Source organism: Petromyzon marinus, chromosome 67 (genome assembly GCF_048934315.1).
Source record: "Petromyzon marinus isolate PM22_M1 ecotype Great Lakes invasive population chromosome 67, UKy_Petmar_22M1.pri1.0, whole genome shotgun sequence".
Classification (NCBI taxonomy): Eukaryota; Metazoa; Chordata; class Hyperoartia; order Petromyzontiformes; family Petromyzontidae; genus Petromyzon; species Petromyzon marinus.
In genome coordinates this window covers 688,128-709,965 of record NC_133733.1, presented here as the reverse complement: position 1 = coordinate 709,965, position 21,838 = coordinate 688,128, and the positions used below count along the sequence as shown (strand labels likewise).

Below are 21,838 nucleotides of genomic sequence, written 5' to 3'. Positions count from 1 at the left end.
GTGACTTTACCGAAAGAACCAAGAATATGAATCACTGCAGTCACGAAAGCTTTAAATCAAAAAATTAACAAGCGTCCTTTCTTCAGGTGGGCACAACGCAGCGAAAGCACAAACGCTCAAGCACGCCAGCGGCAGCTACAAGACGGCCGTCCAGCACTCGCCGGAGAGACAGCAGCGCGTTTGGACAGCTGCAATTGCGACCGAGCAGTCAATTGGAGGGTCCACTCTGCTCACCGCACGGTGGGGAAGGCCGCGAGAAAACGTCACCCTAAACCAAGTCCGCCTGGGGTGCTTCCCGGCTGGATGCCCGCGTCCGGAGGGACCGCCGCCGCTGCCCGCCATTGCTGCGGCGGCGGGCGGCGGAGACAAAGATAAAAAGTCAAGACGGTCAAATTTGGGACGTGGAATGTCTGGAGCCTCGTGGACAACCCTCAAAGTGAATGCCCAGAAACGGCACACCGCAATCGTGGCCCGGGAACTCCTCAAGGCAACGCGACACTGACGACGTGGGGCAACTCAAGGCAACACGACACTGACGTGGAGCAACTCAAGGCAACACGACACTGACGTGGAGCAACTCAAGGCAACACGACACTGACGTGGAGCAACTCAAGGCAACACGACACTGACGTGGGGCAACTCAGGGCAACACGACACTGACGTGGAGCTGCCGGGAACTCCTCAAGGCAACACGACACTGACGTGGGGCAATTCACGGCAACACGACACTGACGACGTGGAGCAACTCACGGCAACACGACATTGACGACGTGGGGCACTCAAGGCAACGCGACACTGACGACGTGGGGCAACTCAAGGCAACACGACACTGACGACGTGGGGCTGCCCTCGGCGAGACTCGGCGAGCAGGGGAAGAGCTCAAGGAAGCAGAGTTGGTTTCGCCATCGAGGACGAACTCATCAGCCGGCTTGACGAGTCACCCATCGGAATCAGCGACTATGCCTCAAGCCGGTGGGAAGCCAATAACGGCACTGCCATCAGCGCAAAAGGGCCCCGACTATCGACCCCGATGACGAAACAAAGGAAGAATTTGACGCCGACCTTGCGCGGGTCGTTACGATCGTTCCGGTGAGAGGCAAACGTGTTCTTCTCGGTGAAGTTTCATGCCAGAGTTGGAAGGGACTTAGGCCTCTGGAATTGAACCATCGGCAAGGGAGGAGTGGGACAAGTCAATTCCAACGGCATCCTCCTCTTGACTGAATGCGCGGGACGTCGGATTCATCGTCGCCAACACCGTGTTCCGCTCGAACAGAAAATACAGAACATCATGGCAACATCCACCATCCAAGCACTGGCACTTGACCGATTGTGCCATTGTCCATGCCCGAATTCGGCAAGATATCTGCATCACTCAGGCTGTGCGAGCAGCTGATGATTGCTGGACTGATCACCGACTCATCTGTTCAATTATGCCCAGAAAACTCGCCCCCCCAAGCGATGGCAGCAGCGGAGGAGATGCCGACGGAAGATCAACGTGGAAGGTCTGAAGGACTCGATTAGGCGAGGCCACTTCCGGCAATGCCTCAATGAAAAACTGTCAAACTTGAATCGCCAACGGTAGGAGTATGTGGGGGCAGAGTTTAGGAGTATGTGGGGCAGAGTTTAGGAGTATGTGGGACAGAGTGTAGGAGTATGTGGGACAGAGTTTAGGAGTATGTGGGGGCAGAGTTTAGGAGTATGTGGGACAGAGTTTAGGAGTATGTGGGACAGAGTGTAGGAGTATGTGGGGCAGAGTTTAGGAGTATGTGGGGCAGAGTTTAGGAGTATGTGGGACAGAGTGTAGGAGTATGTGGGACAGAGTTTAGGAGTATGTGGGGGCAGAGTTTAGGAGTATGTGGGGCAGAGTTTAGGAGTATGTGGGGCAGAGTTTAGGAGTATGTGGGGCAGAGTTTAGGAGTATGTGGGGACAGTGTAGGAGTATGTGGGGCAGCGTTTAGGAGTATGTGGGACAGAGTTTAGGAGTATGTGGGGCAGCGTTTAGGAGTATGTGGGACAGAGTTTAGGAGTATGTGGGAGCAGAGTTTAGGAGTATGTGGGGCAGAGTTTAGGAGTATGTGGGGGCAGAGTTTAGGAGTATGTGGGGGCAGAGTTTAGGAGTATGTGGGGCAGAGTTTAGGAGTATGTGGGGCAGAGTTTAGGAGTATGTGGGGCAGAGTTTAGGAGTATGTGGGGACAGAGTGTAGGAGTATGTGGGGCAGAGTTTAGGAGTATGTGGGGGCAGAGTTTCGGAGTATGTGGGGCAGAGTTTAGGAGTATGTGGGGCAGAGTTTAGGAGTATGTGAGGCAGAGTTTAGGAGTATGTGGGGGCAGAGTTTAGGAGTATGTGGGGCAGAGTTTAGGAGTATGTGGGGCAGAGTTTAGGAGTATGTGAGGCAGAGTTTAGGAGTTTGTGGGGGCAGAGTTTAGGAGTATGTGGGGCAGAGTTTAGGAGTATATGGGGACAGTGTAGGAGTATGTGGGGACAGAGTTTAGGAGTATGTGGGGACAGTGTAGGAGTATGTGGGGACAGAGTTTAGGAGTATGTGGGGGCAGAGTTTAGGAGTATGTGGGAGCAGAGTTTAGGAGTATGTGGGGCAGAGTTTAGGAGTATGTGGGGACAGAGTTTAGGAGTTTGTGGAGGCAGAGTTTAGGAGTATGTGGGGGCAGAGTTTAGGAGTATGTGGGGCAGAGTTTAGGAGTATGTGGGGCAGAGTTTAGGAGTATGTGGGGCAGAGTTTAGGAGTATGTGGGGACAGAGTGTAGGAGTTTGTGGGGCAGAGTTTAGGAGTCTCCTACAAGAGACATGAGATCCAAGAGATGACAGCGAGACAAACACATGAAGAACGCTGCCGTCTCTGGTGTAGGAATAATCAGCTTGAAAGCCAATGCGTAATAATATTATAATCAGAGCATGTCTGTCGGCGTGTTCAAAGTACCGTGTGCAGTTTATGCAGTAACTTCATTCCTTGAATTTTTTAATAAAATCTATTTGGTGTTTGAACATCTTAACACCCGATTTAAAGCTTTCGTGACTGCAAGGATTCATCTTCTTTGGTTCTTTCGGTAAAGGCACGTAGCTCTGTCGTCCCGACAGGTTTGTTCCTTTCACCTGAAGAAGGCCACTTGTGTTGTGGCCGAAACGTCGTGAGAATTGTATTGTTTTATTTTATTATTTTATTCTCATTCTACGTGACTTTACCGAAAGAACCAAAGGAGATCTTAACACCCGTTTCATTTCCAGAAAGGGCACAAAACCTATTACTTGTTTTTCATACTCTGATATTGATAGCGGCAACAACAACAAAAATGTCCCATGCTACATCCCCCGTGATGTAGCGTACTGCGACACAAGCCAGCGAAGCACAGAAGTCCCTGCACCGTGCTGTGGGCTGAACGAAAACTCCTCGTCCATGGGAAGTCCGCTGCTGCTGCTGCCGCCTGCACTTTGCCTGCCATGTGTCCCCGGGCAATCGCTCTTCGCTGGTGGTGTTTCAGTGTCTCCCGCTGACGCTTTGCGTGCGTGCAGCGGATAAATGTCAGTGGCTGCTGCTGCTGCTGGCCATGACAGATAGAGGGCTTCAGCAGAGAGACCGCGCACGTCATGTGGCTGTTGCTCCTCCTCTGTTCTAGATTTAAAGCTTTCGTGACTGCAAGGATCCATACTCTTTGGTTCTATTCGGTAAAGTCACCACGTAGGTAAAAAATAAAACAAAAATCACGACGTTTCGGCCACAACACAAGCGGCCTTCATCAGGTGAAGGGACCAGACTATCTCGAGGACAGCGCTGGAGTGCGAGACAGTCTGGTCCCTTCACCTGATGAAGGCCGCTTGTGTTGTGGCCGAAACGTCGTGATTTTTGTTGTTTTATTTTTTTACCTACGTAACTTTACCGAATAGAACCAAAGAGTATCCTCCTCTGTTGAAGGTGCAGCAGGGCCGCAAACACAGTGGGTTAGCTGCGCTAATGATAGCGGCTAAACGAAGTGGCTTATCATCAACATCATCATCATCACCATGTGGATTTTTTTTTAATATATAGATAGCAGAAGCCAAATAATCTGAACGCGCGGCGACGTTCATTCGAAATGTCGAGGGGGAAAAAACTGGAAAACTCGGAGGGAAATCCACGCAGAGACCGCCAAGGGGTGAGAGAGACGCAGACTCCAAATAGACAGCAGCAGGCTTTGTCTGGGGTCAGGATCGAACCCACGACCTCCTGCGTACCAGGCGAGGGAGAAAACATCTCACCATGGCGAGAGAAAGAGAGAGACGCAGATGCCAAATCTAGAGCAGCAGCAGCAGCAGCAGGCATCGTCTGGGCCGGGATTGAACCCACGACTTCCTGCAGCACACCAGGCGAGGTAGTTAACATCTCCTAGCCACTGTGATGATGAGAGAGTGAGATAGAGACTCCAAATATACAGCAGCAGGCATCGTCAGGGGCAGGGTCGAACCCACGCCCTCCTGTAGACCAGGCGAGGTAGTCAACATCTCCTAGCCACTGTGATGATGAGAGACACAGACCTCCTGTAGGCCAGGCGAAGTAGTTAACATCTCCTAGCCACCGTGATGATGATGAGAGACACAGACCTCCTGTAGACCAGGCGAGGTAGGTAACATCTCCTAGCCACTGTGATGATGATGAGAGACATAGACCTCCTGTAAACCAGGCGAGGTAGTTAACATCTCATAGCCACCGTGATGATAATGAGAGACACAGACCTCCTGTGTACCAGGCGAGGTAGTTAACATCTCCTAGCCACTGTGATGATGATGAGAGACACAGACCTCCTGTAGACCAGGCGAGGTAGTTAACATCTCATAGCCACTGTGATGATGAGAGACACAGACCTCCTGTAGCCAGGCAAGGTAGTTAACATCTCCTAGCCACTGTGATGATGAGAGACACAGACCTCCTGTAGACCAGGCGAGGCAGTTAACATCTCCTAGTCACCGTGATGATGATGAGAGACACAGACCTCCTGTATACCAGGCGAGGTAGTTAACATCTCCTAGCCACCGTGATGATGATGAGAGACACAGACCTCCTGTAGACCAAGCGAGGTAGTTAACATCTCCAAGCCACTGTGATGATGATGATGAGAGACACAGACCTCCTGTAGACCAGGCGAGTTAGTTAACATCTCCTAGCCACCGTGATGATGATGAGAGACACAGACCTCCTGTAGATCAGGCGAGGTAGTTAACATCTCCTTGCCACCGTGATGATGATGAGAGACACAGACCTCCTGTAGACCAAGCGAGGTAGTTAACATCTCCAAGCCACTGTGATGATGATGATGAGAGACACAGACCTCCTGTAGACCAGGCGAGTTAGTTAACATCTCCTAGCCACCGTGATGATGATGAGAGACACAGACCTCCTGTAGACCAGGCGAGGTAGTTAACATCTCCTTGCCACCGTGATGATGATGAGAGACACAGACCTCCTGTAGATCAGGCGAGGTAGTGAACATCTCCTAGCCACCGTGGTGATGATGAGAGAAACAGACCTCCTGTAGACCAGGCGAGGTAGTTAACATCTCCTAGCCACCGTGATGATGATGAGAGACACAGACCTCCTGTAGACCAGGCGAGGAAGTTAACATCTCCTAGCCACTGTGATGATGATGAGAGACACAGACCTCCTGTAGACCAGGCGAGGGAGTTAACATCTCATAGCCACCGTGATAATGATGAGAGACACAGACCTCCTGTGTACCTGGCGAGGTAGTCAACATCTCCTAGCCACCGTGGTGATCATGAGAGACACAGACCTCCTGTAGACCAGGCGAGGTAGTTAACATCTCCTAGCCACCGTGATGATGAGATACACAGACCTCCTGTATACCAGGCGAGGTAGTTAACATCTCCCAGCCACTGTGATGATGATGAGAGACACAGACCTCCTGTAGACCAGGCCAGGTAGTTAACATCTCCTAGCCACCGTGATGATGATGAGAGACACAGACCTCCTGTATACCAGGCGAGTTAGTTAACATCTCCTAGCCACCGTGATGATGATGAGAGACAGACCTCCTGTAGACCAGGCCAGGTAGTTAACATCTCCTAGCCACCGTGATGATGATGAGAGACACAGACCTCCTGTATACCAGGCGAGTTAGTTAACATCTCCTAGCCACCGTGATGACGATGAGAGACACAGACCTCCTGTATACCAGGCGAGGTAGTTAACATTTCCTAGCCACCGTGATGATGATGAGACACAGACCTCCTGCATACCAGGCGAGGTAGTCAACATCTCATAGCCACCGTGATGATGATGAGAGACACAGACCTCCTGTATACCAGGCGAGGTAGTTAACATCTCCTAGCCACCGTGATGATGATGAGACACAGACCTTCTGCATACCAGGCGAGGTAGTTAACATCTCATAGCCACCGTGATGATGATGATGAGAGACACAGACCTCCTGTACACCAGGCGAGGTAGTTAACATCTCCTAGCCACCGTGATGATGATGAAGATGAGAGACACAGATCTCCTGTAGACCAGGCGAGGTAGTCAACATCTCATAGCTACCGTGATGATGATGAGAGACACAGACCTCCTGCATACCAGGCGAGGTAGTTAACATCTCCTAGCCACTGTGATGATGAGAGACACAGACCTCCTGCGTACCAGGCGAGGTAGTTAACATCTCATAGCCACCGTGATGATGATGAGAGACACAGACCTCCTGTGTACCAGGCGAGGTAGTTAACATCTCATAGTCACTGTCACGTGTAAATCGCTCCACCCGGCTTCAACAGCATCCAGCATCGTCACGGCTCAGCAATGACGATAACAGCCGCCGGCATTCGGTGACGTCACTACGTCGCTTGGTGCCAGGCTGGGTGCACCTGGAGGCCGCCACGTGAAGCGTAGAAGGCTCTCGCTGCGGCCACGGGTTGACTGCTGTGCCAGGCTAGGTGCACGAGGAGGTCACGGGACAGACCCGGGTGCCACGGGTTGACTGCTGTGCCAGGCTAGGTGCACGAGGAGGAGGAGGTCACGGGACAGACCCAGGTGCCACGGGTTGACTGCTGTGCCAGGCTAGGTGCACGAGGAGGAGGAGGTCACGGGACAGACCCGGGTGCCACGGGTTGACTGCTGTGCCAGGCTAGGTGCACGAGGAGGAGGAGGTCACGGGACAGACCCAGGTGCCACGGGTTGACTGCTGTGCCAGGCTAGGTGCACGAGGAGGTGGTCACCGGACAGACCCAGGTGCCACGGGTTGACTGCTGTGCCAGGCTAGGTGCACGAGGAGGAGGTCACGGGGAGGCCCACAGCAGAATCGTCTCGAGTCGTCACCCATTGCTGTGGCCGGGGGAGGGGTCTCAGGTGAGCGGTCCTCTCCCCACCACTCCCCCCACTCCCCACCACTCCCCCCACCACTCCCCACCACTCCCCACCACCCCCCACCACTCCCCACCCCCCACCACTCCCCACCTATCTTCACCACTCCCTACCCCCCACCACCCCCCACCACTCCCCAGCTATCTTCACCACTCCCTACCCCCCACCACCCCCCACCCCCCACCCCCACCCCCCACCACCCCCCACCACTCCCCAGCTATCTTCACCACGTGCTGCGTGCGTGCAGGAATGTGACGAGCGGTGGCGGAGCGGTTAGCGCCCTGCACAACAAACCCGGGGCCTGTGTCGGAGTTCCATTCCGGCTCACGGCCATCTCTGAACCGGTTCTGGGCCTCCCCTAAGCCGACTCGGCCTCAAATGAGTATCCCACAGTCGCCGCGGTGGCTAGGAGATGTTAACTACCTCGCCTGGTCTACAGGAGGTCTATGTGGAGTCTGTGTCTCTCTCATCATCATCATCATCACGGTGGCTAGGAGATGTTAACTACCTCGCCTGGTCTACAGGAGGTCTATGTGGAGTCTGTGTCTCTCTCATCATCATCATCACGGTGGCTAGATGTAAACTACCTCGCCTGGTCTACAGGAGGTCTCTGTGGAGTCTGTCTCTCTCATCATCACGGTGGCTAGATGTTAACTACCTCCCCTGGTCTACAGGAGGTCTATGTGGAGTCTGTGTCTCTCTCATCATCATCATCATCACGGTGGCTATGAGATGTTAACTACCTCGCCTGGTCTACAGGAGGTCTATGTGGAGTCTGTGTCTCTCTCATCATCATCATCATCACGGTGGCTAGGAGATGTTAACTACCTCGCCCGGTATACAGGAGGTCTATGTGGAGTCTGTGTCTCTCTCATCATCATCATCACGGTGGCTAGATGTTAACTACCTCGCCTGGTCTACAGGAGGTCTCTGTGGAGTCTGTGACTCTCTCATCATCATCACGGTGGCTAAGAGATGTTAACTACCTCGCCTGGTATACAGGAGGTCTCTGTGGAGTCTGTGACTCTCTCATCATCATCATCACGGTGGCTAGATGTTAACTACCTCGCCTGGTCTACAGGAGGTCTCTGTGGAGTCTGTGACTCTCTCATCATCATCACGGTGGCTATGAGATGTTAACTACCTCGCCTGGTCTACAGGAGGTCTATGTGGAGTCTGTGTCTCTCCCATCATTATCATCATCACGGTGGCTATGAGATGTTAACTTCCTCGCCTGGTCTACAGGAGGTCTATGTGGAGTCTGTGACTCTCTCATCATCATCACGGTGGCTAGGAGATGTTAACTTCCTCGCCTGGTATACAGGAGGTCTCTGTGGAGTCTGTGACTCTCTCATCATCATCACGGTGGCTAAGAGATGTTAACTACCTCGCCTGGTCTACAGGAGGTCTCTGTGGAGTCTGTGACTCTCTCATCATCATCACGGTGGCTAAGAGATGTTAACTACCTCGCCTGGTATACAGGAGGTCTCTGTGGAGTCTGTGACTCTCTCATCATCATCATCACGGTGGCTAGATGTTAACTACCTCGCCTGGTCTACAGGAGGTCTCTGTGGAGTCTGTGACTCTCTCATCATCATCACGGTGGCTATGAGATGTTAACTACCTCGCCTGGTCTACAGGAGGTCTATGTGGAGTCTGTGTCTCTCCCATCATTATCATCATCACGGTGGCTATGAGATGTTAACTTCCTCGCCTGGTCTACAGGAGGTCTATGTGGAGTCTGTGACTCTCTCATCATCATCACGGTGGCTAGGAGATCTTAACTTCCTTGCCTGGTATACAGGAGGTCTCTGTGGAGTCTGTGACTCTCTCATCATCATCACGGTGGCTAAGAGATGTTAACTACCTCGCCTGGTCTACAGGAGGTCTCTGTGGAGTCTGTGACTCTCTCATCATCATCACGGTGGCTAAGAGATGTTAACTACCTCGCCTGGTCTACAGGAGGTCTCTGTGGAGTCTGTGACTCTCTCATCATCATCACGGTGGCTAAGAGATGTTAACTTCCTCGCCTGGTCTACAGGAGGTCTATGTGGAGTCTGTGTCTCTCTCATCATCATCATCATCATCACAGTTGCTAGGATATGTTAACTACCTCGCCTGGTCTACAGGAGGTCTATGTGGAGTCTGTGTCTCTCCCATCATTATCATCACGGTGGCTATGAGATGTTAACTTCCTCGCCTGGTCTACAGGAGGTCTATGTGGAGTCTGTGACTCTCTCATCATCATCACGGTGGCTAGGAGATGTTAACTTCCTCGCCTGGTATACAGGAGGTCTCTGTGGAGTCTGTGACTCTCTCATCATCATCACGGTGGCTAAGAGATGTTAACTACCTCGCCTGGTCTACAGGAGGTCTATGTGGAGTCTGCGTCTCTCTCATCATCATCATCATCACGGTGGCTAGGAGATGTTAACTACCTCGCCTGGTATACAGGAGGTCTATGTGGAGTCTGTGACTCTCATCATCATCATCACGGTGGCTAGGAGATGTTAACTTCCTCGCCTGGTCTACAGGAGGTCTATGTGGAGTCTGTGTCTCTCTCATCATCATCACCACGGTGGCTAGGAGATGTTAACTACCTCGCCTGGTATACAGGAGGTCTGTGTCTCTCATCATCATTATCACGGTGGCTAGGGGATGTTGACTACCTCGCCTGGTATACAGGAGGTCTATGTGGAGTCTGTGACTCTCTCATCATTATCACGGTGGCTATGAGATGTTAACTACCTCGCCTGGTATACAGGAGGTCTGTGTCTCTCATCATCATCATCCATCACAGTGACTATGAGATGTTAACTACCTCGCCAGGTATACAGGAGGTCGTGGGTTCGATCCAAGACCCTAACGCTGCCAGTGCTCGCGTGGATTTTTTTCTCCGGCTCCTCCGGTTTTCCCCTCCCCACATTGAGACTCAACATCACCACGCCTTTCGAATATTTGTCTTCTGCTAGAATTGTCCACGTGATGATGATGATATCAGCCACTCGCTTCAGCCAGCATCTGTGATAGGCAGGGCGCGTTGGGAAAAAAAAGACATCGCTCTACATAATAGCTTCAGTGGAACGTTGCTGGCAACATTTTTTTAAAAAAGTTTAGTTTTAGCTTAGTGTAGTAACCGTCAGCACTCGGGAGACAAAGGCGGCAGGGCCTGCTGTTGGCAACTCAACCCATCGTGTGTCACAGTGCCGGTAGCCTTCACAGGTGCTGCTGCTACTCGCTACTCACAGCACTTGCCCCTACAGTCTGTTAGAGACTACACGGGGGACCTTTGTCTGTGTCTACCTTCACAGGTGCTGCTGCTACTGGCTACTCACAGCACTTGCCCCTGCAGTCATTGACCTTCATCAGTGATTAATGTAGCACGGCTGGTTAGGTACGGTGCGAAAGAAGTTCAGGTCGCTTCTGAAAGAGCGTTACACGGCTCAGTAGGGGCCTTACCTCGTTAGATGGGAAAAACAAAGTTAAGCCGTCATCTCCACATGTAAAAGGAAAAGTTGTGACTGTGTCTGTTCAAAATGTTTAGCGTACTTCCCGACATGCAACAAACTTGAAATTTGTCGTGTGGGTACTTTCCAGACTGTACACCATGCAAAAATTATAAAAATCCACTTTTGTTTTTGGGGGGGGGGGGGGGGGAGCTCAATAATGAATTTATTTTTTGCACGCCAAGTGAGCTGTGACGTCAAATATGTCACGTGACCCTCGCATGTGGAAGCGTAACGCATTGTAGTGTAGTGGTTAGCGCGCTGTGTGTGTCTGTGTGTGTGTACCTCTGTGTGTGTGTATCTGTGTGTGTGTATATCTCTGTGTGTGAATCTGTGTGTGTGTGTATCTCTGTGTGTGTGTACCTCTGTGTGTGTGTGTATCTGTGTGTGTGTGTATTTGTATGTGTGTGTATCTGTGTGTGTGTATCTGTGTGTGTGTGGGGAGCGGTAGTGTAGCGGTTAGCGCTACGCTGCGCTATGAACCTGGCGACCCGAGTTCGATTCCCGCTCACGGCCACCACCGGTGACGATTATCTGAACCGGTCCCGGGCCTCCCCTAGGTCGACTCAGCCTCAAATGAGTACCTGGTGCGGTGTGTAAACATTGCCACTAGGGAGACAAAGGCGGTCGGGCGTGGTGCTGGCCATCCACCCCCTCGTGTACCGTTCCGGCTTTCATAGGTGCTCGCTAACAGCACTTGCCCCTACAGTCTGTTAAGGCTATACGGGGGATCTTTGTCTTTGTATGTGTGTGTGTGTGCGTGTATCTGTGTGTATCTCTGTGTGTGTGTGTATCTGTGTGTGTATCTGTGTGTGTATCTGTGTGTGTATCTGTGTGTGTATCTGTGTGTGTGTATCTGTGTGTGTGTATCTGTATGTGTATTTGTGTGTGTGTAACTCCATCAAAAAAATAGCCACACCTATTACGATCATTAGAGGAAAAAACGGTGATCCAATCTCCGACCCCCAGGAACAGGTTTGCAGATTTGCTGAGCATTTCTGTGAGGTCGTGGCACAAAGTGGGGATGACCCTGCTGAGGCTGCGGTGCCTCAAATATTGGAAGTCACCCCCTGTGAGTGGCTGGCTGAGGTGCCATCTGTTGAGGAAGTACTGAGGGCGATCCGGAGTCTGAGACCAGGAAAGGCAGCGGGCAGAGATGATCTCCCAAGCGAAATGCTGAGGGAGGGTGGCGTTTGTGCACAGACTGCCCTATATGACATCATAACAACAGTCTGAACCACTGGACGGGTTCCGCAGGATTGGAAGGATGCCTTGGTGGTCCCCCTCTTTAAGAAGGGGGACAGCACAGACTGTAACAACTACAGGGGCATCTCACTCCTCAGTGTGCCGGGAAAGGTCCTGGCAAGGATTATTCAACATCGCCTTGCCAGGCACGCTGAGGAGAGGCTTGTGGAGCCCCAATGCAGTTTCAGGAAAGGGCGGTCCTGCACAGATGCCATATTTTCTGTCCGTCTGCTACAGCAGAGGTGTAGGGAATTCCAGCAAAACCTACATCTCTGCTTTATTGACCTGGTCAAGGCCTATGATACCATCAATAGGCCTGGGCTCTGGGTTGTTCTTTGTGCTTTTGGAGTCCCTGACCCTCTGCTCACGATCATTAAGGACCTTCATGATGGTGAGCGGGCCCGGGTAAAACTACGTGGCCGGGAGTCCGAGCCTTTCCCTGTACACCTTGGGGTGCGACAGGGATGTGCTCTGGCTCCCACATTATTTAAAATCTATTTCGACCACGTAGTTCGTGAAGCCTTCAATAGCTGTACCGGGGGAATCTCCATATGGTACAGATATAATGGGAGGCTGATCGATGCCCGGGTGCGGTCAAGGGATGGCTCCCTATTGCTCAACCACGTTATGTATGCCGATGATTTGGTAATAGCTGCTCATTCAGAGGAGGAGTTGCTGCTGCTGAGACTGGAGAGTGCCACTAAGAGATGGGGCCTTACCATCAGCCGCACCAAAACTAAGCACCTGCCTGGGTATTTTGTACCATCGGACACTCCACCCCCACAACTCCCAATCGGTGATGGGGCAGTTGTGGAGAAAGTGGAGAGTTTCCCATACCTGGGAAGTGTGCTTATGACCGGCACCAGTTTAACAGCAGAGGTCTCACTCCGAATCAGTCGAGCGGCAATATATTTTCATCGGTTGCATAACGCTGTGTGGAAGCTACCTGGTCTGTCGCTCCACACTAAGCTTCAGGTCTTCTCGGCCACGGTCATTCCCTCCCTTCTCTACGCTTGCGAAACGTGGACCCCCCTAATGAACATCTTCGCCGGTTAGAAACATTTAGGCTGGCCTGCCTACGATCCATCCTGGCTTTTACCAGACTGGATTGTGTGAGGAGCTCACAAATCCTTGAAAGATCTGGGCAAGGTCCCATTGGTGAGCTCCTCCAGCGGGCAAGGCTGCGATGGCTGGGTCATGTAGCCCGCATGCCCAGCCACCGCATGCCGAAACAGCTTTTGTTCGGCCGGATTGAGGGGGCTAAGCGGGCGCGGCACGGGCTAGAGAAGAGATGGAGTGATGTGGTACAGGAGGACGTGGAGCTGAGTGGACTTGCCGATTACTGGTACCAGCGGTGTCAAGATCGGCCTCTGTGGAGGAGGCTCGTGAAGGACGCTACTGGGCAGTTGGAGGTAGTCGCCCTCCAACAACAACGGAGGGTGGAGGAGCGACGCTCGGAACAACGAGCGGAGCGCTGGGTGGCTAAAGCACAGCAGGTTGGCACAGTAGGGGGCACCGGTGGTGCATCAGCCAGTCATCTCAGTCAGTCGACCCGTGGCACCTGGGTCTGCCCCGTGACCTCCTGCCAGCGGGCGTTCGACACTCCACGTGGCCTCAAGGTGCACATGTCCTGGCACAAGCGTCGTGGTGACGTCACCGCCACTTAGTGGCGAATGGCGGTTGTTGTTGTTATGTGTGTGTGTATGTATCTGTATATGTCTGTGTGTGTGTATGTATCTGTATGTGTGTGTGTGTATCTGTGTGTGTGTGTATCTGTGTGTGTGTATCTGTGTGTGTATGTATCTGTATGTGTGTGTGTATCTGTGTGTGTGTATCTGTGTGTGTGGGGAGTGGTAGTGTAGTGGTTAGCGCTACGAACCCGGCGACCCGAGTTCGATTCCCGCTCACGGCCACCACCGGTGACGATTATTTTCACCGGTCCTGGGCCTCCCCTAGGTCGACTCCGCCTCAAACGAGTAACTGGTCTGCTGTGTGAACATCGCCACTGGGGAGACAAAGGCGGCCGGGCGTGGTGAATCCAAGTCCCAGGTAGTCAAGCTAGTTTTGTATACATGTTGTATATTTGTATTTAAAGTGATTGGTTTACCTTGCCTATACTTTGCAACGCCTATCGTGTCTGTTGTAACGTTCTGAGCCCATGCCCCTACTGGGACATCCGTGACACAAAAAAAAGAGCTTCATAGCCCATCGGATTTCCCCTGCGGCCTATAAATACAGATCCTGAAGTTCACGACGTGATAGCCGTGGGTGCAGGCGCAGCCCTGCAAGTGCCCGCTCGCTCGACTGGAGCCGAGAGAAGCCCCCCCCCCACCCCCACAGGGTGGGAACTTTGGTCTACTCTTCTACGCCGGGCTGCACTAAAAACGAAACAATTTTTTTTATTATTAACACGCTTTTCATGAACTCACTCTGTCTGTTGTATTTTCAAATACGCGTGGCCTTGATTCTAAATGTGTAGGGGAAGAGCCGGAGGAAAAAATCCACGCGACCACGGGGAGAGGGAGAGACACGAATTCGATTTTGAAGAGATTTTTGGGTTAGATCGCGTAAAAATATAAATGCGTTGTCACGTAAACAAAACGTGCCAATTTGTGTGTTGTGGAGAGTAAACCCGCGACCTCCTGCATACCAGGCGAGGTAGTTAACATCTCCTAGCCACCGTGATGATGATGATGACGAGAGAGACGCAGAATCCCAGCATACAGCAGCAGGCATCGTCAGGATCAGAGATCGAACCCACGACCTCCTGCATACCAGGCGAGGTAGTTAACATCTCCTAGCCACCGTGATGATGATGATGAGAGACACAGACCTCCTGTAGATCAGGCGAGGTAGTTAACATCTCATAGCCACCGTGATGATGATGATGACAGACACAGACCTCCTGCATACCAGGCGAGGTAGTTAACATCTCCTAGCCACCGTGATGATGATGATAAGAGACACAGACCTCCTGTAGACCAGGCGAGGTAGTTAAAATCTCCTAGCCACTATGATGATGATGATGATGAGAGACACAGACCTCCTGTAGACCACGCGAGGTAGTCAACATCACATAGACCACCGTGATGATGATGAGAGATGCAGACTCCAATTAAAACAGCAGCAGGCATCCTCAGGGTCTGGGATCGAACCCACGACCTCCTGCAGACCAGGCGAGGTAGTTAACATCTCATAGACCACCCTTGGGAACCCAGACTCCTCCACCCCCACGCTCCACCCCCCACGCTCCACCCCCCACGCTCCACCCCCACGCTCCACCCCCACGCTCCACCACCCCCACGCTGCACCCCCACGCTCCACCCCCACGCTCCACCCCCCACGCTCCACCCCCACGCTCCACCCCCCACGCTCCACCCCCCACGCTCCACCCCCCACGGCGCGCTCTCAGCCACGAGTCGCAGAGAGTGGAGTCCAAACCGGTTTCTGGATCCGGAGAAACCGGTTCGACTCGCCGAGGCTGCCTGCGCATTGGGGACCGAATCAGGCAGAACCGCACACAGACAAAGGTGCCCCGTGTAGCCTTGCGCAGGCTGCCGGGGCAAGTGCTGCGGGTGAGGAGTGGCAGTGTCTCCCTTCGCGCCGACGTGTACGACCGCACCGGACCTGATTTGGGGCCGAGCCGACCCAAGGGAGGGCCGGTTTTACCGGTTCAGACATTCGCCTTCACCGCTGGTCGTGGTCGCGAGCGGGAATCGAACCCGGGCCTTCTCTCTGCTCTCGGTGCGCCGTTTCCACGCAGTGCGCTAACCGCTCCCCCACCGCTCCCCCACCGCCCCCCGCGCGCGCCAGGCGCAACTCTACTCGGGATGAATCCGGCGAAGTCACGTGGGTGTAAACTAAATGAAGTCACGTGGGTGTAAACTAAATGAAGTCACGACGTTTCGGGCGCGTAACACGAGCGATCGTCATCATCGGGTGGGAAAACCACAGCAAGAAAATGGTTTTTCCCAAGTGTGTGAGAGAGAGAGAGGTGATCGAGGTGTAAGGGTGAGTGTCAATGCGATCGGTATGACCTTGTTAACGTGGCATCTCTTAAACTTCACATCTACATCGGAATAAATCTCTCACGCTCAGAGCCTCCATTCGACAACGCGGCAAAGGAACTCACCCCTCCGTGTAGCCTCGACAAAGTATTGGGGCAAGTGCTGCTAGCCAGTAGCGGCAGGGTGCACCGCCTTTGCCTTCCCGGCGGCGATGCCGACTGCTCACCGCACCGGGTAGCTCGTTTGAGGCCGAGTCGACCTAGGGGAGGCCCAGCACCGGTTCAGAGAATCGTCACCGCTGGTCGAACTCGGGTAGCCGGGTTCGTAGCGCGGTGCTAACCACTGCGCCACCGCTCCCCACCTCCATCTCTCACAGCCTGATAGTCACCCCTAGCAGTCAACCCCCCCACGTGTGACTACTCAGTCAGTCACCCCACGTGTGAGTGACTCAGGGACAGTCACCCCACGTGTGAGTGACTCACAGAGACAGTCACCCCACGTGTGAGTGACTCACAGAGCCAGTCACCCCACGTGTGAGTGACTCACAGGTACAGTCACCCCACGTGTGAGGAGTGACTCACAGAGACAGTCACCCCACGTGTGAGGAGTGACTCAGAGACAGTCACCCCACGTGTGAGTGACTCACAGAGCCAGTCACCCCACGTGTGAGTGACTCACAGAGACAGTCACCCCACGTGTGAGGAGTGACTCACAGAGACAGTCACCCCACGTGTGAGGAGTGACTCACAGGGACAGTCACCCCACGTGTGAGGAGTGACTCACAGGGACAGTCACCCCATGTGTGAGGAGTGACTCACAGGGACAGTCACCCCACGTGTGAGGAGTGACTCACAGAGCCAGTCACCCCACGTGTGAGGAGTGACTCACAGAGACAGTCACCGCCCGTGTGAGTGACTCACAAGGACAGTCACCCCACGTGTGAGGACTGACTCACAGAGACAGTCACCCCACGTGTGAGGAGTGACTCACAGGGACAGTCACCCCACGTGGAGTGACTCACAGAGCCAGTCACTCCACGTGTGAGGAGTGACTCAGAGACAGTCACCCCACGTGTGAGTGACTCACAGAGACAGTCACCCCATGTGTGAGGAGTGACTCACAGGGACAGTCACCCCCGTGTGAGTAACTCACAGAGACAGTCACCCCACGTGTGAGGAGTGACTCACAGAGACAGTCACCCCCGTGTGAGTGACTCACAGAGAAAGTCACCCCACGTGTGAGGAGTGACTCACAGGGACAGTCACCCCACGTGTGAGGAGTGACTCACAGAGACAGTCACCGCCCGTGTGAGTGACTCACAAGGACAGTCACCCCACGTGTGAGGAGTGACTCACAGAGACAGTCACCCCACGTGTGAGGAGTGACTCACAGAGACAGTCACCCCACGTGTGAGGAGTGGCTCACAGGGACAGTCACCCCACGTGTGAGGAGTGACTCACAGGCACAGTCACCCCACGTGTGAGGAGTGACTCACAGGCACAGTCACCCCACGTGTGAGGAGTGACTCACAGAGACAGTCACCGCCCGTGTGAGTGACTCACAAGGACAGTCACCCCACGTGTGAGGAGTGACTCACAGAGACAGTCACCCCACGTGTGAGGAGTGACTCACAGAGACAGTCACCCCACGTGTGAGGAGTGGCTCACAGGGACAGTCACCCCACGTGTGAGGAGTGACTCACAGGCACAGTCACCCCACGTGTGAGGAGTGACTCACAGGCACAGTCACCCCACGTGTGAGGAGTGACTCACAGGCACAGTCACCCCACGTGTGAGGAGTGACTCACAGGGACAGTCACCCCACGTGTGAGGAGTGACTCACAGGGACAGTCACCCCACGTGTGAGTGACTCACAGGGACAGTCACCCCACGTGTGAGGAGTGACTCACAGACAGTCACCCCACGTGTGAGGAGTGACTCACAGAGACAGTCACCCCACGTGTGAGGAGTGACTCACAGAGACAGTCACCCCACGTGTGAGGAGTGACTCACAGAGACAGTCACCCCACGTGTGAGGAGTGACTCACAGAGACAGTCACCCCACGTGTGAGGAGTGACTCACAGGGACAGTCACCCCACGTGTGAGTGACTCACAGGAACAGTCACCCCACGTGTGAGGAGTGACTCACAGGCACAGGGACAGTCACCCCACGTGTGAGTGACTCACAGAGACAGTCACCCCACGTGTGAGTGACTCACAGAGCCAGTCACCCCACGTGTGAGGAGTGACTCACAGGGACAGTCACCCCACGTGTGAGGAGTGACTCACAGAGACAGTCACCCCACGTGTGAGGAGTGACTCACAGAGACAGTCACCCCACGTGTGAGGAGTGACTCACAGGGACAGTCACCCCACGTGTGAGGAGTGACTCACAGAGACAGTCACCCCACGTGTGAGGAGTGACTCACAGAGACAGTCACCCCACGTGTGAGGAGTGGCTCACAGGGACAGTCACCCCACGTGTGAGGAGTGACTCACAGGCACAGTCACCCCACGTGTGAGGAGTGACTCACAGGCACAGTCACCCCACGTGTGAGGAGTGACTCACAGGGACAGTCACCCCACGTGTGAGGAGTGACTCACAGGGACAGTCACCCCACGTGTGAGTGACTCACAGGGACAGTCACCCCACGTGTGAGGAGTGACTCACAGACAGTCACCCCACGTGTGAGGAGTGACTCACAGAGACAGTCACCCCACGTGTGAGGAGTGACTCACAGAGACAGTCACCCCACGTGTGAGGAGTGACTCACAGAGACAGTCACCCCACGTGTGAGGAGTGACTCACAGAGACAGTCACCCCACGTGTGAGGAGTGACTCACAGGGACAGTCACCCCACGTGTGAGTGACTCACAGGAACAGTCACCCCACGTGTGAGGAGTGACTCACAGGCACAGGGACAGTCACCCCACGTGTGAGTGACTCACAGAGACAGTCACCCCACGTGTGAGTGACTCACAGAGCCAGTCACCCCACGTGTGAGGAGTGACTCACAGGGACAGTCACCCCACGTGTGAGGAGTGACTCACAGAGACAGTCACCCCACGTGTGAGGAGTGACTCACAGAGACAGTCACCCCACGTGTGAGGAGTGACTCACAGGGACAGTCACCCCACGTGTGAGGAGTGACTCACAGAGACAGTCACCCCACGTGTGAGGAGTGACTCACAGAGACAGTCACCCCACGTGTGAGGAGTGACTCACAGGGACAGTCACCCCACGTGTGAGGAGTGACTCACAGAGACAGTCACCCCACGTGTGAGGAGTGACTCACAGAGACAGTCACCCCACGTGTGAGGAGTGACTCACAGGGACAGTCACCCCACGTGTGAGGAGTGACTCACAGAGACAGTCACCCCACGTGTGAGGAGTGACTCACAGGGACAGTCACCCCACGTGTGAGGAGTGACTCACCGGGACAGTCACCCCACGTGTGAGGAGTGACTCAGAGCCAGTCACCCCACGTGTGAGGAGTGACTCACAGGGACAGTCACCCCACGTGTGAGGAGTGACTCACAGGCACAGTCACCCCACGTGTGAGGAGTGACTCACAGAGACAGTCACCCCACGTGTGAGGAGTGACTCACAGGGACAGTCACCCCACGTGTGAGGAGTGACTCACAGAGACAGTCACCCCACGTGTGAGGAGTGACTCACAGAGACAGTCACCCCACGTGTGAGGAGTGTCTCACAGAGACAGTCACCCCACGTGTGAGGAGTGACTCACAGAGACAGTCACCCCACGTGTGAGGAGTGACTCACAGAGACAGTCACCCCACGTGTGAGGAGTGACTCAGAGCCAGTCACCCCACGTGTGAGGAGTGACTCACAGGGACAGTCACCCCACGTGTGAGGAGTGACTCACAGGCACAGTCACCCCACGTGCGAGGAGTGACTCACAGAGACAGTCACCCCACGTGTGAGGAGTGACTCACAGGGACAGTCACCCCACGTGTGAGGAGTGACTCACAGAGACAGTCACCCCACGTGTGAGGAGTGACTCACAGAACTCGGCCACGAAGGGCGAGTAGTCGTAGTTGTCCTCGCACCAGTCCAGCGTGGCTGTGGGGGGCCCCCAGTAGCCGAGAGGCGCCATGGCGAGCCGGGCTGAAGCAGCAGCAGCAGCAGGAGTCGAACCCAGGTGCCGGGTGGGCAGCGACTTCCCCACGCCCACTATAGATGTAACCACGCCCACTAGAGATGTAACCACGCCCACTAATAGATGTAGCCACGCCCATCGTCGAGCTTCCCTCGCCTACCCTCGAGATACCCACGCCCACTAACCAGGTGCCCACGGCCACTATAGCTGTAGCCACGCCCATCAGCGAGGTTCCCACGCCTACCCTCGATGTAGCCACGCCCACTATAGCTGTAGCCACGCCCATCTGCGGGGTTCTCACGCCTACCCTCGATGTAGCCACGCCCACTAGCCAGGCACCCACGCACACTGCATCGCAATGAGACAAAGATGCCCCCGGTGTCGCCTGCGTAGACGTTTCGGGGCAAGTCCTGCTAGTAAGGCCGGCACTGTGGCACACGAGGAGGTCGGGTGGCCAGCACCACGCCCGGCCGCCTTTGGGACTCATTTGCGGCCGAGTCGATCTCGGGGAAGGCCCGTAACTGTTTGTTCAGGTTATCACCACCGGTGTTGGGTCGGTGTCCGTGGCCCTGATTCGAACTCGAGGTCTCTGCAGTGCCGGATGAAGCTAGTTCGGGGCCTGTAGTATATGTTATGAAGGGGCCCTGAATAAAAAAATAAAACACGGAAATATTTAAAAAAAACTTGTTTTTTTTTTAAACTTGCATAGTAAAGTTGTTGTATTATTGCATTTGCTATACAGCCGGCTGATACGACAAATCGCTAAACTTAAACACCCAGTCGTTCATAAAGGATGAAGGCAGTATAGTACTATAGTAATAGAGCAAGTGCAGAATCACTGAGCCGGAATTGATAGCTTAAGAACATTTAGCATGGGGCCCTTGAAAGTGCGGGGCCAGTAGCTACTAATACATATGTAGTAGTAGCTGCTACTACATATGTAGTAGCTACACATGTAGTAGCTACTACATATGTAGTAGCTGCTACATATGTAGTAGCTACTACATATGTACTACACATGTAGCTACTACACATGTAGCTACTTTTGATATGAGGATCATCCGGCACTGGCCAGAAGGCCTCGATTGTTGTGGGCGAGATGTTAACTCGCTCGCCTGGTATACAAGAGGTCCAGGGATCGATCAACGACCCTGACGATGCCTGCTGCTGCTGCTGTATATTTGGAGTCTGCGTCTCCCTCTCTCTATCATCATCACGGTGGCTAGGAGATGTTGACTACCTCGCCTGGTCTAAAGGAGGTCGTGGGTTCGTTCCCCGGTCCTGACGATGCCTGCTGCTGTATATTTGGAGTCTGTGTCTCTCTCTCTCATCATCATCACGGTGGCTATGAGATGTTGACTACCTCGCCTGGTATACAGGAGGTCTCTCTCTCTCATCATCATCACGGTGGCTAGGGGATGTTAACTACCTCGCCTGGTCTACAGGAGGTCTGTGTCTCTCATCATCATCACGGTGGCTAGGAGATTTTGACTACCTCGCCTGGTCTACAGGAAGTCTGTGTCTCTCATCATCATCACGGTGGCTAGGAGATGTTGACTACCTCGCCTGGTCTACAGGAGGTTGTGGGTTCAATCCCG

The 21,838-nt window shown here is 53.8% G+C and overlaps 1 protein-coding gene across 1 annotated transcript in view; it reads right to left on the bottom strand.

The window, feature by feature from the left end:
* Window positions 1-20,374, bottom strand: part of LOC116956768 (alkaline ceramidase 3-like) — a 49,640-nt gene extending 29,266 nt beyond the window's left edge. The window contains exon 1 of the mRNA XM_032978555.2: window positions 20,147-20,374. Coding sequence (XP_032834446.1) covers window positions 20,147-20,237 — 91 coding nt within the window. The 5' untranslated portion in view covers window positions 20,238-20,374. The remainder of the gene's footprint in view (window positions 1-20,146) is intronic.
* Window positions 20,375-21,838: the final 1,464 nt, after the last annotated feature.